At 34.4% G+C, this 17,431-nt stretch overlaps 1 protein-coding gene across 5 annotated transcripts in view; it reads right to left on the bottom strand.

The window, feature by feature from the left end:
* The window catches only part of NPNT (nephronectin), a 58,601-nt gene that overhangs the window by 25,488 nt on the left and 15,682 nt on the right, over positions 1-17,431 (bottom strand). For 3 of the 5 annotated variants that reach the window (XM_072405667.1, XM_072405671.1, XM_072405669.1), the window contains exons 3-4: positions 10,125-10,178; positions 1,904-1,996 (exon numbers count right to left, since the gene is read on the bottom strand). In XM_072405667.1, the coding sequence (XP_072261768.1) occupies positions 1,904-1,996; positions 10,125-10,178 (147 nt within the window). The remainder of the gene's footprint in view (positions 1-1,903; positions 1,997-10,124; positions 10,179-17,431) is intronic. The other 2 variants (XM_072405668.1, XM_072405670.1) reach the window with 1 other exon arrangement.

Genomic DNA, 17,431 nt, shown 5'->3' with positions numbered 1-17,431 from the left:
CGGTTTAATCAATGTCACAATATAACTTTTTCCATAAAACATATTTTATATAAAGTCTAGGAAATCCATGCCTAATTTTAGGCAAATGATAAAGAAATGTACACAATTTTTTGTTAACATTTATCCAAATTTAATTACTAATACAGAATAGGTAAAATATAATTTAACATAACTGAATTACAAATTTGAAAACTTATTATTTTATAAATTTTAGAGAGCAAATATATGCCCTAAGTATACATAAGATTCCAGTAAAAATAAAAAATGGAAAATGAATTAAAAAACAAAGTAAAGCGTAATAGCTGTGCCTTACATTGCAGAGGGTCTGGAAGAATGTAGGAGTACATGGAAATTTGAGTCAAAATACCAACAGATAAACTACAGGTCATAGACTTAAAAAATAAGTCCACTGAACAAAGAAAATGTCTAAACTCAACATCTGTTTTCTGATATTTGAGGATTTATTTTCTATCATGCCAAGAACATAGTTTTTAATTTATCAACGTATCAACAAAGGATCTTTGAAAACATTTGCAAAATACTGGAAATGTATTGGAAACAGAATAAATAAATGTAACAACCATGGCTAATATAGAAAGAACAGTATCACTTTCTCCTTTATTCCTCCAGCTGAGAATAATAGTATGTTAAAACTAGAATTAATTGGAAGTACTCTATAGGCTCTGTTTTCTTTTTTTAAACAGGGAATCTTACATTCAATCAAACACCCACTCATGGGAATCTCCCAGATTTATCTGTTTCAATGGCAATAAATGATTGCCACCAGGAAATGTTTGAGGGAATATCAGATTCCCAGTTTTATAAATAGAGCCCTATGTAGTGTGCTTTACTATTGTACTCAGAACAGTTTATTTGTCAAATGATGTTGTGATGCAAACAATCTTGCCACACAGTATGGCCATGCAGATGACACACTAATCTCTTGTTTTAGCTGTGCAGCTTCCAATGCTAACTCACCACCTCCAGTATGCTGGATGGACTATAAATCAGAGGTATCACACAGCTCTATGTAAAACTGATTGATTAAATACTGGAACCTGAGTTTACAGTGTGGCAGACAAATTAAAAAGCTGTCAAAATCACAAAAAGCTATTAAACTAATAAAAGCAGTACACAAACAACATTATTAGCCTTTACAATTTTGTTCCACAGAAAAGCCCCTGACCAGATCAGAGAACATTAGTGTAATCTGTACAGTATATTGTAAAGTTTTTTTCTTAAAAAATAAAACATTTTGCCCCCTGACCTAATATAAATGTGTATATATATATATATATATATAATATAATATACAATATAGTATAATATATTATACACAAAATACATGGAATAAATCAAACAACGATAACTGTCAGAAAAGAAAAAAACACAGGCAACGAATACTGTGTGACCCCTTACATCATCTCGAATATTGTGTAATACTGTGTGATCCTTACCTATTATCTCTGTGTTAGCCCAGATGACCAGGTAACCTTCCAGTTCTCTATTATATTATATTGGCTACAGCAATGATCCAATAAAAGTATTCTTATTCTATGCACTGACCAACTGTGGAATATTTGCCAGAAATGTTTGTGTTGTTCCGATACGAGTATACATAATTATTGCCAGAAAAGGTGTTTGTTTCATCTAATAGTCTTCAAACAGTTGTATGCAATATTACTGTTCCAGCAATTCATTATTCATATTTCTTAAGTATCATAATTACAGTATCATATATGTAAAAAAAAAAGGCTCAGTTTTAGCTAGGACTTAAGGATGTTTGAAGTAAAATCATTAACCATATTAAATTAAGAAATGTATTACAGAAAAAGTTCAGGAACAAAAATGCATATACAAAATCACAGTAAATGTAGAGGGTAAATTAATATGCATACAGTACCTAGATTGCAGGTCTTTCCGGTGTAACCAGGATGACATTTGCATTTATTGGGACCTATACAGTCTCCATGTTTACATGGCGGCTGACACATAGCTACAGAAAGAAGATATATAGAAATTAATTTAGAGTTATAATACTTGGCAAGAATACATTTATTACATTCAAATAAAACAATACAATTAATATAAGCTTGGAATCTCGACTTGTGTCTGCTTATCATTGCATTTGATAAGTATACAACTTTTTTAAAATACTAAAAAGCAATAACCTAAAATGATTTGTAAAATGTTTTCCTATAATACATGAAGTTTCATTTCTAAGGTTCACAAAAATTAAACATTAAATCCTCACTAAAATGCATTAAATATATAACAGAAATAAGATCAGACATATAATGGGTTCACACTGATGCAAAATCAAATTGTGTGATTGTATTTATCTGTTGGATGATTTGTATTTTAGGCTTATTATTTTTATATAATTCAAACTTAAAAGTATAATAAAGTATGTGAATTTTATCATTTACTTTAGCAGATTATATAACCTAAAATATTATAAACTTTTAGCACACTGAATATTTTGCAAGAACAATGGAACGCATGCTGTTTTAATGGTAGCTATTAACCCATTAGTTTTATGCATGAGACAACCTGGAAATATGACATTGTAAATAATACTGGAGCATTTGATTCTCTAAATTGCAATGATGTACTGCATGAAATGCAATGTATTTACACAGTGCTGGTGATTCAAAATTTTTCCTTCTTATAGCCAATAGTAATGGCTTGCTTCATGTTTAAGGAATTTTCTGTTGCCTGTGATTTAAGTACTTCATAAGTATGAATTCAGCACTTAAAAGGCAAAATATTGTGATACAGATCAGCTACAATATACTATAAAGGTATCTAAAGACTTAAGATGAATTTTGCTTGATACAACTATCTTTCAATCACATGGAGCGAACATCTCACACCAATGAAGTAATGAAGATCAACGCTTCTTATAAGAAAACAATTATTTCAATATTAGAACACATTTTTCCCTGATTAAAGTTTTCACCTTCATAATCTAGTTGTTTGCATAAATGTGTTTGGTTGTTATTTTCTATACATATTCTTACTACTTTTTTTAATACTTGAAGTGGAAGGGTGGGCTGGGGGTGTCACAAAGTGAGCATACTGGAAGTGTTAAATGACCTGTTAAAGTGTTCCATTAACCTAAGCCATCGTGTTGCAGCAGCTATGCCTTCCTGCAGGATATCCATAGTCGTTATGGTAAGAAAATACATTAGATAAATGTATACATGGGCTGGTGAATGGGACCAAATGTGCACAGTGACCAAATACTGCTATAATCATTGATACTGCCCACGTGTATCAGATGTCAGTAAGACACTTTTGTAAAAATAGGAATATTAAGGAAGGAATGTGCTTCTTTCTTGCCCCTCTGCCAGACCATTGACCTTAGACAAGTGGATCCTACAAATTTAGCGCTGATGGTGTATCATGAATGACTTTTTTTTCTCTACATTTTCTTTGGTATGGAGAAGGTGGGCAAAAGGCATAATACATCATATATCCCATGGATCTGCTTGTAAAACCAAAGTTTTTCTTATTTGAGGAGTTGTACAATATGAGGCTTATTACAGGATTGACCAAGCGATAATTATATAAAGCAATCTCTAAATTGAACACCATGGAGAAATTGCTATATTTTGTAACTTGACATGTACCAGCACAGTACTGAAATTGAGTTCATATTATAAAAATGCAGACATACCAAACCATGCAGTGCACGGTGTGTGATTTTATATGTAGTACATTAACAGAAAGCACACAGTTTATACAGGAATTATTTCCTGTGCTGTGGATGAAAATCTCCTCTCCTCTTTGACATTTTTTGCAGCCTGTTGATCTATGGTGTGTGTAATTTAGGATGGGAAATAGATTAAAACATTGATATAGGTAAAGTAAAATACTAAAGAGTATGGTTAGTATATATATTAGTTAAAATACTGTACACTCAAGAATAAATAGGTTAATACCAATGCAGTAATGTAATATATGTAGGCAAGCAAAGCAACTAATTTGCCTTAAATTGATTGTCTTTACAAAACCCTCACCTAAATATAGCCATACATGAACAGATACATTCTTAATCTTCAACCGAAGAGAGGTCACAGGAAAATTTATAGATCACCTGCACACCATGTGCTCCCCACAGTAATGTAAATACAACAGAGACATTTTGGAGCTCGTTATTCAGTTCATTCAACAAGAAACAGTGAGGTTGTTACTGTCACTAATACCTACTGAAGGAGCTACATTATTTTACATCTCTAAATTAATTTATCTTACTTATACAAACATCATCTTTGTTAGTTATCCAAACAACTCTGCATTTTCTATATAGTATTTTCTTATACATTTTTTCTAAAAAAATATTAAAATAAATTTCTAAAATAAAGTATTTATGTTTGTCTTTTAAATCGACATACAAGACCTTTTCCCTGCTGTATTCCTGTGTAAGTTATAAACATCATCCAAGGTAAACATTATCTGTTCTGTTAATGGAAAATTGCAGAGCAGTTCCAGCAGCAGAACAGCTTTAAGTCTCTGGACTTTGCAAAAAATTGCTCTGCAACTATACTGGCACAAGGTATTTAGAATGTAATCCTATAAAATTGTAAGCTCTTCGGGGCAGGGTCCTCTCCTCCTGTGTCACTGTCTGTATTCGACCCATATTTAATGTACAGCTATGTGTAATATGTTGGCGCTATATAAATCCTGTTTTTTTTATTATTATTAATAATAATAATAATAATAATAATAGAATGGTTGCATGTCATCGAGCTAATGCCTGTTAGGATTACACTCTGAAGGCTTGTGTGTACTGGTTTGGAAAATTTTTTTTTTTACTTCTTTTAAGTTTTCAATATGATTTTTATTTTCAATATTCTCTGGGTATATCTAATGCACAAAAAGACAAAACAAAATTATAACTACATGTATAAAAAGGGATTATAGAAAATATTTTTAAAGCTGCTGTTTAATGCATCTGAACTATAGTGTTGTGAAAATAAACCATCAGAGCTCCAGGCAAAAAAAAAAAACAAATGTCAGATCTTACTTTTATGCATATACATACATGCACCACATACATGTTCCACCTTGTTGTTACAGCTGCAATCATTTCTCTTTGAGTTCAGTTCAGTATTCGATATAATTCTTGCATAAAGGGGGGACTGCAGGAAAAAAGTGGGTCCCAAAGTTCCTCTTTAGTTGTCACCTTCGCTCCCAGCCTGATGCTAAATAATGGGCATTAAAAACCATAAACAGACCTGGCCATCCCTGTGTTCCCCTTGTCTTGCTTGTGTTCCTAGAGTTAGACTAGATTAGATTTAATGTGATAGAGTCTGATCACTCAAATTCTCCCACAATATATTCTCCAGTTTGGAGAACTTTAATAAATCAGGTCTAAGGTGTAAGCAAAACTTCCATTTACTAAAATAGGAGATAATTCAAGTTCTACTATCAGTGCATCAGACTCGATGTGCCTTTTCTTATACTTTCCCAAATATCAGATTTAACACTAGCAATTCCTTTCACACCTTTGTATAGTCTACCTAGATGACTAAAAGGTAAATAAACACTCAGCAGTTCATAATGTCACACTGGGAGATAAGCAGACACACAGATAAAAATATGAACTAGTGAAAGTGCAGCAATACAGCAGACATAAAGTCTGCTGAGTCTGATATGCTGCTTTTAATATTGTAAACTCACTTTTACTTTCTTCTTTAGGGGTAATGGTTTAATGTTTTATACCAACACAATTAAAAAGAGGGTGTACAAATGTAGTTTTTTCATTTCATTTTCGTAGGTTTTTTTATAGTGTTAACATCAATAAAATGAAGTAGTAAGATTTATATAAACACTGTAGCACTAAGGGAAATTTCAGACCTGAGGTGGGCTGCAGTGTTCAGCCCTGAGCTCAATGGTGGTCCTAGTTGTATGCCAGTGTGGTTACCTGCGGTGCAGTTTGCTGTGTGCCCAGGAATGGACAACCTGTATGGTTTTTCACTGAGGAGGTGAGGGAAATGTGAAAAGGATATGAGTGACTCACAAATGTTCCTTTTGTTATACACTAGTACAACTGACAGAGATAAATCACATGGCATAGAACCTAATGGCACAATTAAAACTAACCTAACTCCTGTACTGGAGGTGCTGGTGTGGGTTACTGGCATGTAATAATAGATACACTCGGGTCAAACTTACTTTGCATTTTTTGTGGGTTTTATTGACTAGTGAAGTATGGAGGAAAAAAATTAGTGTGCAGGATCCGTATGTGAGGCAGTCACCATAGTACAAACCATAGACAGGCAGACTTTGTTTCTACAGACATTACATCGTGGCTTTTTTCCTTATTCTGGAAACTCTTCTTTGCAATGTCCTGGAGCACCTCTATTTATCTGTTAAATTTCAGTGAAGTCCTTCATCAGAACCTACCTCTAGTAGAAGTCCTAATCAGGCCCTCCAGCAGGACCGAGAACAGGAAAGGACAGGCCAGGCTATTGAAAGTAGTCCATGACCCCATTCAAACCTTAGTTATTAGTCTAGAATTTTATCATTCTATCTAAATTTTATTGCAGAGATGTACTGATTACTCTAAGATATAATTCAACAAAACTTTCCCACAAACAGTAGGAGAAGTCTCATTCCAGAAGGGTACCAAGCTTTACAGAATAGTGTACTGAATGGCACAGAACGACTGAGAATTTGTTTTAAGCTGTTTCCCTGGTTTTCTTCATATTGGCTTAACATCAGTAAATATTATACCATTCCTGATAGAAAAAAACAAAACATATCAAGCACACACGGGAGACATTTGAGACAGAAGGCACCATGTCATTTAATGACCACTTGCAACACACCGCAAAAAAGTCACAGTCAGCTGTTAGCACACGGTTTCTGTTGGCGCTACTACAAAGAGCCGAAGACAAACTGAAGACAAAGAGGAATCTGGAGAATTATTTTTATGTAGTAACAGATGTTTTCTCACTGATGTAAATGTGACTTAATAACGTGGATTATGAATATCATAAAAGTGGATGATGGACATTACTTAACACAACTGTGTTTTATTTGTTCAAACACATTGCATCTTTCCTTGTGCATTCACTAAGGTTGAAAAAACAGCCATTTGCAGTAAGCATACAGTTTAAAACTATAATGTGGAATGATTAAAAATATTTTCTTTTGGGATTTGTTAAAAAAAAACATATATTGTCACAACTGAAATGTAGTGATGTTTCCCATAAATATAAACAAATAGATCATACTGGTGAAGTTACCCCTAATAATGAAAACCCAGCCATTTAGGGATATCTGTACACTCACTCTACCTGTCTTTGCACCCTGTCAGCCAACAAAAAATCCCCTAGGTCAGGCAGCCTCTTGCATTGTGCATGTATATGCATTACACTTTTCATTTTGAGTAATATAAAAAAGTTTAACCTGCATGCATGAGTATGTGCATCCTGTGCATGATCAAAACTACAGCTGCTGTACCTTGCACTTTCAATGCCTCACTATTATTTAAAAATATTTTATTTAAATCAGCTGCCTCTATGTATACCTTGTTGTAACCATTTTCATTTGTTTGATTAATTTATAATAAATCCTAACTGAAAGGTAAATGAATAGGCTTGTAGTAAAAACCAGTGCACTGACCATTCCGCTGAATAAGCACCTATATACCTTACCTTTTTAAGTCTGATAGCTGGGCCGCGAGAGCGCGGAAACCACTTAGGGGGAACGGGGTGCGCACCGGCCAGAGCTAGAGACCATGTCCCCTGTATGTATCGCAGGCTCGGGGCTTAGACCTGAGATGGGAGAATGGGCAGGTTCTGGCATCATCACGTAACTTTGGGGGAAATTTCTTCCCCTTTGAGTGACACACGGCTCTCCGCTCATGTGTGGTCCAGAGTGCATAAGTTTAGTGGTCCTTGGGCCGAAATTAAGCTACCCTTCACACCTTACTTTTTTCTAAATATTTGTATTTTGACATCACTAAACTAATGCAAACATTTTGACTAGTATCATGTCTTTGCTTGGTAGTTTTAAAAGTTTAGTCTACCCACAATGTTAAAAATATATGTTTTATTTGTATGTTTCTTTCAGGCTCTAATCAGAAGATATGTGCAGTTGAATTTCAAGCCATTTACTTAAAATGCTTTCATTTCCCAACGCAATTACAAAATTCATATTTTTAAGAAAGCAACTGAAAGAGGGAGAATTATCCTGATCCTAAAGAAATAAGTATGTCAATAGGTAACTGAAAGCACCAAACTCAAGTTATAATAAAAACACTAATGGATAATTATTAATCTATTTTACAGATTATTACACATATATTACAAAAAGGACCAGGCCTAATATTTGGTGAAATACAAAATTTATACAAAACAATAGACAAACATAAGCACACTATCCATAGTGTAGCTGTTCATTCAGAAACCCGTCTTTGTGAAAAGTGCATATCTGCAATTAAATTAGCCAGGTAACATGATTATGGTGTGCAGTAAAAGTAAGGAAAGAGGAATTTGTCTCACCTATTAGATTTCTAGCACAAGACTAAAATAAAATAAGCAGCTCCTATAAATAAAAATCTATTTTCTTTCTATAACTTAGTATAAAAGTAAAGTATAAACTACACTTTGTGTGACATATGTATAGGAAAAGAAAACCTTCTAGGTATGTGCCTGTTAAAAAGTAAATCTGCACAGGTGACCTTTAGAATGGAACTCTTACTTGCATTTATCAGACTGACTGAAGTATGATGTAAGAAGCCAGCAGACATACTGAGGAATGCAAGTTATTTTGCAGCATAGGTAAATTACAATATCCTTGGGGCACAGTAAAATATACATGCTGAAAGGCAAAGGAAATTGAAAACAACACCTGTATGCGTGCACCAGAAAACCATGCTAATTTTCTTTAAAATGGGGTGGGGGAAAGGCTTAAGTTACACAAAACATACTGAACATGCAGTAACACATTTTCAAGCAGAGTATTTAAAGCAATTTTATTGTATAAGCCTGAAAGTGTTTGGCATATATATTTTCTCTACTGTTATACATAAAAAGTGCTAATTATATAATACCATGTCATCATTTTGTAACACGATACAATTTAATATAATATCTACTTCAAAGAAACATATTAGACATATTTGGCCTTCCACTGCTAAACTGCTTCTGAAAATGCTGTCATGCTGATACACGGACCAGTTCAATGCTTCAGGTCAACAACTCAGGAAAGATTAATGCCAAAAAGAGCTAAGCGACTATCATGTTCAGATAAAGTTCAGCAATGGAAGCCTGAACCTTTCTCTTATGTCAGGTATCTTTGAATTAAATACATGAAATGAAATGAAGGGTCAGTAAGACTAAACACAGGCAGGCTTACACAAATAGAATATTAAATGGAATCTGTCATGACTGGAGATACCTGTGTGAGAAGACATTTAAGCCTCCATAGACGGTAGCCACTTTGTTACTTTTTGGAGTCACAAAATGTTAGCTGCCATCAGTGGATTTAAACTGCTTTTCAGACAAGTACAACAAATCAGGATCCATTTAATATAATTCACAGTTTTATTGACAAATATACATGCGTCACATCTTAGCATTTTGTTTTTGTATGTTTACTGCTTTTATGTTCACAAAATAGAATGTGCATTGGACTTGGCTTATTTGCAAGTCTGTTCCCTTTTGGTGCATTAAGGAAAGCAATTTTCATTAGTATGGACCAGCTGCGCACCATACTGTACAAAAATTTGTACACAAACCATTTTTTAAATTTCAGTTCCCCACAATGCACAGTAGTAAGTTACTAAGTTTTTTGATGTTCTACAACACATATATTTTGAAGTTGCTCTGCCTTAGTATGGCACTACAATGCATGTATGGTGCATTACTGCAGCATCCCACAACTGATAGAGAAGAATTGGACCTTTAAAGGAAATACTTAAACGAAAACACACTGTACGTAAAAAAAAAGGATCTCTTAATAACAATTGTGATAATCAAAGATAGTTTTCTAGATTTATTGGACACTGAAAATATTATATTTTTTACCATGTGTGACTGAAGACTGCTCTCCCCAGTCACATTTTAGTCTGCCAGAATGATTTGTAAGAAATATGATTAGCTAACCTTGTGTACGGCACCTTACGCTGGCTATTCTCTGCCTTAAGACGTAGTAGAAAGCTGCAAAACAAATGTCCAAAAAAGGAATTGAAGATCTTTATTTTTTTTTTTTAGTTCCTTTTAGAAAGGCTGGACTTGGGTTTTAATCAACATGCTACATTCCGGCAGCCTTAAAGACATTCAACTTTCACAGAAAGTCTGCAACAAGAAAACAAATCTTGGACAAGATTTAATTGAAAAAAAGCACAAAACAAGCATTTTGTTATTTAATTGCAGAAAGCATGCTGCAAGAGAAAACAAGTTAGTTATACATGGCATAGCACTGCTGCTTTATGTCATCCTAACACACAGGAATGGTAAAACAAACATTAGCAGAGGTCATTTTCAAACTCCCTTGGCTGGAAATGATATAACATTTTTCTAGATTTATGTAAGCCTTCATAGTCACAAATAGAAACAAACCGTTCTGATCATTTAAAAAACAATACCTGTTTAGCAAGGTAAGCTATGAATACAATAAATGGGATAATAAGCCAGCACTTCCATTAAACATATAATTAAGATGTGGATTTATAGGGATTTTTTTTTATTCTTGATTGGGTCTCCTACATCATTCATTAAATCATCCTTTGGGTTAATACATCATCTATTGGGTTATATGAGTTAAAAGTTGGATGAAAAAAAAAGTTTTAATTCATCTGCACATTGCTTTTAGAGTGCTAGTAAACAGTTCAACAATGAAGTGTGGTTATAGTATAGAAATTATTGAAATAAGAAATAGTGCTGCAGGGCTGTAATCATGGCCTGATTTAGACCCAAGCCACAGCACTATGCAAGTCAGATGAATATCATCACTGTCTCTGTGCCAGTCCTGTACAATAAAAGAAAGTACCAGGAACTAAGCATTTTGCTAGTCCCTCAAGTAATAAATATACAGATGTGGGTTTTTAGCGCAGAAGACTGAAGTTCTTGTGTTATAATGGCCTAATGTGTTTCGTGTACCCAAACCCGAAATTCTCACTGTTATAATGAACATGCTAAATGAAGCAGACTTTTGTACAGAGGTTTCTGACACTTGCTAGGACTGATTCCAGTAAAACACATGATCTAACCCTACCCTACTTATTGCTTAGGAGAGAAACTGATTTTTTTTCTGACAAGTGAAACTAATCAGAAGCAAACTTGCTGATTATATGTGTACTTGGTGTTCTAGCCAGAAGCACTTTGCAGATGAGTTTATAAAAAGAATGTGGAAATGAACTGTGACGCATACAATAATCATATTAAAAGACATAAAATGGACATAGAGAATTATTTAACACTGCTTAACATGAGTTTAATAGGTCAAAGTGAGTGAGAAATATGTCCACATTGATGTAAGTAGGGAAATAAATCCATAGTGGTAAAGAAAGCAAATAACCAATAGGGAGCTCAAGTTACCTGAGAATATTTTAAGAATCCTGGAACACTCAAATACAAAAACATATTGGGCTGATTTATTAAAGCTCCCCAAGGCTGGAGAGAATACACTTTCACCAGTGAAACTGGGTGATCAAGCAAACCTGGAATGGATTTCTTCAATGTAATTTGCTATTTGCTAGCAAATGCTTTGAATCCTGTACCAGATCCATTCCAGGTTTGTTTGTTCACCTAGCTTCACTGGTGAAAGTGTATTCTCTCCAGCCTTGGAGAGCTTAAATAAATCAGGGCCATTGGATCCAAAAAACAAAGAATATAGTATAATGCAGCTTACCAGTACCATGAACAACAATGGACATTACCCAAAGCAACAGTATCTTCAGTAAAAAAAGAAATGAGGACAGGTAAGTATTTTGGATCTTCTGCTACCCTTCCATTATGCTGGTACTTATCCATCCCATCAAGAGTAACACAGCTTTATGTTAACATGTAAGAGTATGTTTACTTACAATTTAGTTCCTTTCAGAGAGATTGCTAATGACCTCTTCCTTATGTTATGTTTATGTTCAGACTCTATACATGCGTGCATTGAAATTTCAGGAAAATTTAATTTGTTGTAAGCTACACTCACACATAGAATGTTCTGTGTAGGAGACTCAACAGCATTGTTTGAGAATTGTCTGATAAATCTAATAAATTATAATAATAATCAGGAACAACACAGTAGATTGAACTCAAAGTTTAATACATTTTAACCACCATACTTGGGAACACATAAGTTAGTGCTGGTGTAAATACCAAATGGGGACAAATTAGGAAATGATTGATACAGCAATCAGTCAGATTGATCACATAGACAAGACTATATACACTGACCTAGGATTCCATGATTTACACAATGACAATTCAATCTTTGTAAAATTATATTTGTGAATGCCAGTAAAATTTGTTTTTCCAAAATTAAAAAAAAAAAGTGTTGTCCATATATTCTACAACAGCCAAATTACAACTCTTGTTTTTCACCCATGTAAAAAAAACATAAAAATAAAATGTCAAAAATAATCTATAATCAAGTTCCAGTTTGAAGTGGACCTAAAGTAAAAAATAGTATTTTGTTCCACCGGTTATTGTACTTCAGTCAGACTGAATCTAAACTTAAGTTTAGCTGATAGCTTTCTCTTCTCCACTCACTTTTGAAGCAGGTGATCTGCAGAGGAACATTCCCTTAGTGGTGATTTGGGAGAGGATCCAAAAGAGGTGCTTTGGAGAGCTGTGGTCAAAAGACTTTACTTTCATCTATACCCTTTTTCATTGGAAAAAGTAATGAAACCCAAAAGGAGCCTACACAAATTGTGGTTGGCAAGCCTATATGAAGATCATATATAAACAGAAAAATGAGAAAGAACGGCTTTTGCCCTCCAGACCAGACCCAAACTCTGCTATTGCTTGCATTTGTCACCTCTGGTTCTATAAGGATAATAGATGAACTTGTTTACCATACAAGAACTCACTTACCAGTACCCTTTATCAGTCTGCATCACCATCTTAGGAAACTAAAACAACTCTCCTTTTTCATCTTATCCAATCATTTTTATTCTTTAACTCCAATACACATGAAACCATGACTCCCAAGCCAGTCTTCATCTCTTAAGAACTTTCAATTCTGTCTCTAATTAACCCTGAGGAGGCCATACATCTAAATGCGTCGGGAAACTGAAACTTTATGTTTTGAATACATTCTGAGATGATTGCACAACTCTGACACCTCCTAGTGTGTATTATGGTATTTAGAAAGATGCTATTTACTAGCTCATTTGAGTTCTGTATAGGTTAGAATGCTACAAACTAAAGTTGCTCTTTCTCATTTTTTGTTTACTATACCTTTTATATATTTACCCAAAGCACCAACTAAACTTTTACATATGGTATATGGTGGAAGGGTCGGTTTAAATTTGGATCTTAGATCTAGAATATTAGGTGGCATGTGTTTTGTTTAACTTGCAGGTCTTGACCTGAACTACAGGATGATATTTTCATAGATTGTGTGTTCAGGTGCCTTAACAGAATCTCCACTACCATCAACATTGTTTTAATATAGCTTTCTCTATACCATTAAACAGAACTATCTCTATTTATTCCAGTAATAGGTGACACAATAGTTTTACATCATTTTTCCTCCAGTAGTTTCATCAATTTAAGGTATAAATGGTGGATTTACTTTCCGAGGTGACACTGGATGCTCAACTATGGTAAGAATCTGACATGTTACAAAAACATTGTACATTCCAAAATAATACATACAATTGGATCCACCTGTATTGTACAGAACTGTTAACATGTTTATTACACATGTAAAGAACAATTTTTATACTACAACATTTTGTAATATAACGCAAGCAGTGCTATGCCATTCATTGTTTAAGCATTGTTTAAAGTGAAAGTGTGACAGGGCATGAATAACATGTGCACATGAACTAATTTGTACTTCAAAGCAGCACAAGCATTTTATTTAACATTTTGCAATAAAAGCTATTGTGATAAGCAGGCAGCCACATGCAGCAAGCAAAGCCCACCTAGCAGTGCCCACACACCTTCTGTGCTTAGGGGTTATTATGATGCTCTGGCTAATACAAAGTGACATGTCCCAGACATAGCTGTGCCCTTGATAAACACAGAGCATGGTTAGATATCTCAGCCAAATGTATTTGTCCTTCGTCTGTAGGTGGATACAATGAGCAATAGACTTTGGTGAACCAACCAAAAGCCTAAACAAAATCAACAATAAACTACCATAAAAGGCAACCAGAAACTGGACTTTTGTATTCATCAGAGTAATAAAAGAAAATAATACGGTCTAATTTAGACATTAGGGATAAAGGTTTTGTTTGGTACCAATTTTCCAGGTAGCAGTGGGGGGCCTAAGATGGTATGTCTATCTGCCCACCAACTTTTTTGGGGGCAAGCCTTCTTTGCTTACAATATATGCATATTTAAAACATATACATATTCAGTATGTGCCTAAAATATGCACATAAAGTATCAGGCACTCCATCAGTATTGCCATGGACTATGTGTGTGTGCAAAAATATTTCATGCACAATTAAACTAATTACACTTGTTTGTTTACCATACACAGTTATTGGAGCATGCTCTTATAATGAGATTTAATATTTAACAGTTCTGATTTCTCTTCTGTGATATAAAACACAATCAGGAAAGCAAAATCTACAAGGTTTGGCTTATGAAGTGTTCTCTTCTATCTAATTTTTTATGATTAGCAATAAAAAGTCAGTTATGTGCAGGTCATACACAGCCAAGAGTGGAGCACACGGCTCTTCTCCATGTTGTGCGTGCTGTGTCATGTATCGTGTCAGCTGGCTTTGTGTTCAACTAGATACTTTGGGCCAAGAATGTTTCAAATAATGTATTCAAACTTCAGTTCAGCTTAGTGCAATAAAACATTTAGTTATATCAAATGAAGGAAAATATTCCTGGGGTGTGCTACAGGCAGTGGGTTAGAATAATATTTTTTATGCACATATAAAATTTAGAACCCTGAAGCATGGGGTAGTGTTTATCAAACTGGGTCTCAAAGTACATTTTTTTATTTATTGATTGTAGTACAGAATTAGTTTACAACTGAGAAGAGTCAAGACATGAAATAAGTTACAGCAAAATGCTAACAAAGGTTACTGTGTATGTCAGCTGTTTAGAGGAAAGGTATTGTAACATAAACATGGAGGCTCCCACTACTGACTCCTTACATTTTAATTGCATGGCTGTGATGCTGACCTTTGCTGACCAAGAACAAATGCATTTAATTTTTACTATCCTATGTGTGCTCAAATATATTCAGGCCAAGCACCTATATTTTCCTGTATATATGTATATCTAGTTCAGTTTCACTGCGTCAAAATAGATATTGTATGCTGGTTTGTTTATAAGTTTACAACGAGCTGATCTCTAAATGTAATGTCTCATGCTGAGAGAAGGAATTAACACTATTCATTTAGAGAGAGCTGATCTCATTCTGAACTTTGTAGGGCAAAAATAGAAGTCAAAAAATTGCGATATGACTTTATCGTGAAAGGAAAATCCTCTGGAGTTTATTATGTACAGTTCAGATTTACCTAGGTGTGATTATTTTGTGCGATATAGCTCTGTAATAAGAGATCTTTCTCTTTCTATTGTGTATGAATTCACATCTAATCATAGGAGTTTTCAATTGCTCCTAAACGTTTGCCAGCAATTCCCCCATTACCATCCAAGCACACAGAAAACTGAAGATCTCAGAAATAAACCTTCTCTGGTGCTTTAAATATCAAAACTTATGATGCAGAAAACCTGCACAATTCATTTTTACAACCATTTGTTTTTAAAGTCCTGTACATGTTAGATTTCTGTTGCTGGAAATTATCTTTTGTGATTGTTTCTAGTGACAGGAGAATAAACGAGCAGTGTACACACAGCACTGTTCTGTTCACCGGAGAAGAGACGAGGGAGGACGAGCAAGAGGAAACTCACTGTATTCCCGCTCAGATTTTCATTGATCGGCCAGGATGGACTGATGAACAATGACAGGGGAACACTGTACATGCACTAGATTTTCCCCATGGGATGAGACAGTCATTATATTCCATTTCAGGTGACAATAAATCCAGTGTGTGTACGTAGTTTCTGTCTAGAATACCCTTTTTCTACCAGTAATTACGTTTTCTTTTGTACAAAGGTTAACAACTAAGACACAAGTAAAAGTTGCTGTGCTTTTGTGTTGACTTGGTTTTTGTATTGGCTTATGAATGGTTTGTACTGCACTCCAGGGTACATTTTTGGACACAGTGCCTCAGTGATCCTCAGTGTTTTCGGTTTAATACTGCCCTCATTGCTCAACCCAGAAGTCTATTGTGAAGCAGGATTGGCTAGCAATGGTTCTACTATAAATACAGGACGTCTTAGCCATGCCCTTTGATAGATTCCTAGCAAAGCAGCCTATGTTTACAGTGTAGTGGTGAAGAAAATGGCACTGACATCCCTGCACTGCTTTTTGCATCAATAAGGACCAATCTTCCTGGGAGCAGGCAAGGAATAAGAGATATATGTGACCGGGTCTTAAGACCTTAAGATTTTAGAAAACATAAAATGTGTATACACAAAAAAAAAGCACTATAAGGGGAAAATATGGGTTGAGTTGGGTTTTTTAAAGCAACTTTAGTTTGGGTTAGGAAGCAATTAGCTGCTTTCAAAATACTTAATTTATTCTCACAAATACATAGGTTTTTAAATTTATTATTAAGGCATTACATTTTAGGATTTTGGATTTTTACTTCTTGAGTGGAAGTTTCCTTTCTTTTTTATTTTTTAAGGACAAAAGGTATGTAAAGTATGATAAATTAATACATATTTTGCAATTATTTTGTCTTTTCAGGGTGTGTTTTGATTAAGGCTACATACACACGTCAGATGATTATCGTTTCAGGGCTGGTATCGGACAAGAATCTGACATGTGTACAACAGCCGCCCAACCTCATTCATAGATCCGTCCTGGTGGATCCATGAACAACTATCGACAAATGACTGCAAATCAAATGAAGGGGAGAAAGCACAGTGGGGTTCCATGCACTCATTCTACCCCCTCCCCTCTATAGAGCAGAACAACGCTGTAAGTACAGCACTTGTTCATGCAACTCTCTGTCTTTTGTCTTTCAAAAAGGATTGTGAAATATTCTTTTCAACAACAAAAGTCTAACGTGTACATAGCCTTAGTTTACTTTTCATATATTCAGTAAATATTTTATCCTAACTAAAATATTCTGTTTATCTGCAATACAGGTATTGTTATGTTAAGTTTTTTTCTATCAGTAGTAGTGTAACTTTAAAATATGTTATGAATGGGG

Source organism: Pyxicephalus adspersus, chromosome 3 (assembly GCF_032062135.1).
Source record: "Pyxicephalus adspersus chromosome 3, UCB_Pads_2.0, whole genome shotgun sequence".
NCBI lineage: Eukaryota > Metazoa > Chordata > Amphibia > Anura > Pyxicephalidae > Pyxicephalus > Pyxicephalus adspersus.
Note: the sequence above shows the minus strand (reverse complement) of the source record. Positions and strands in the feature narration are given on the sequence as shown.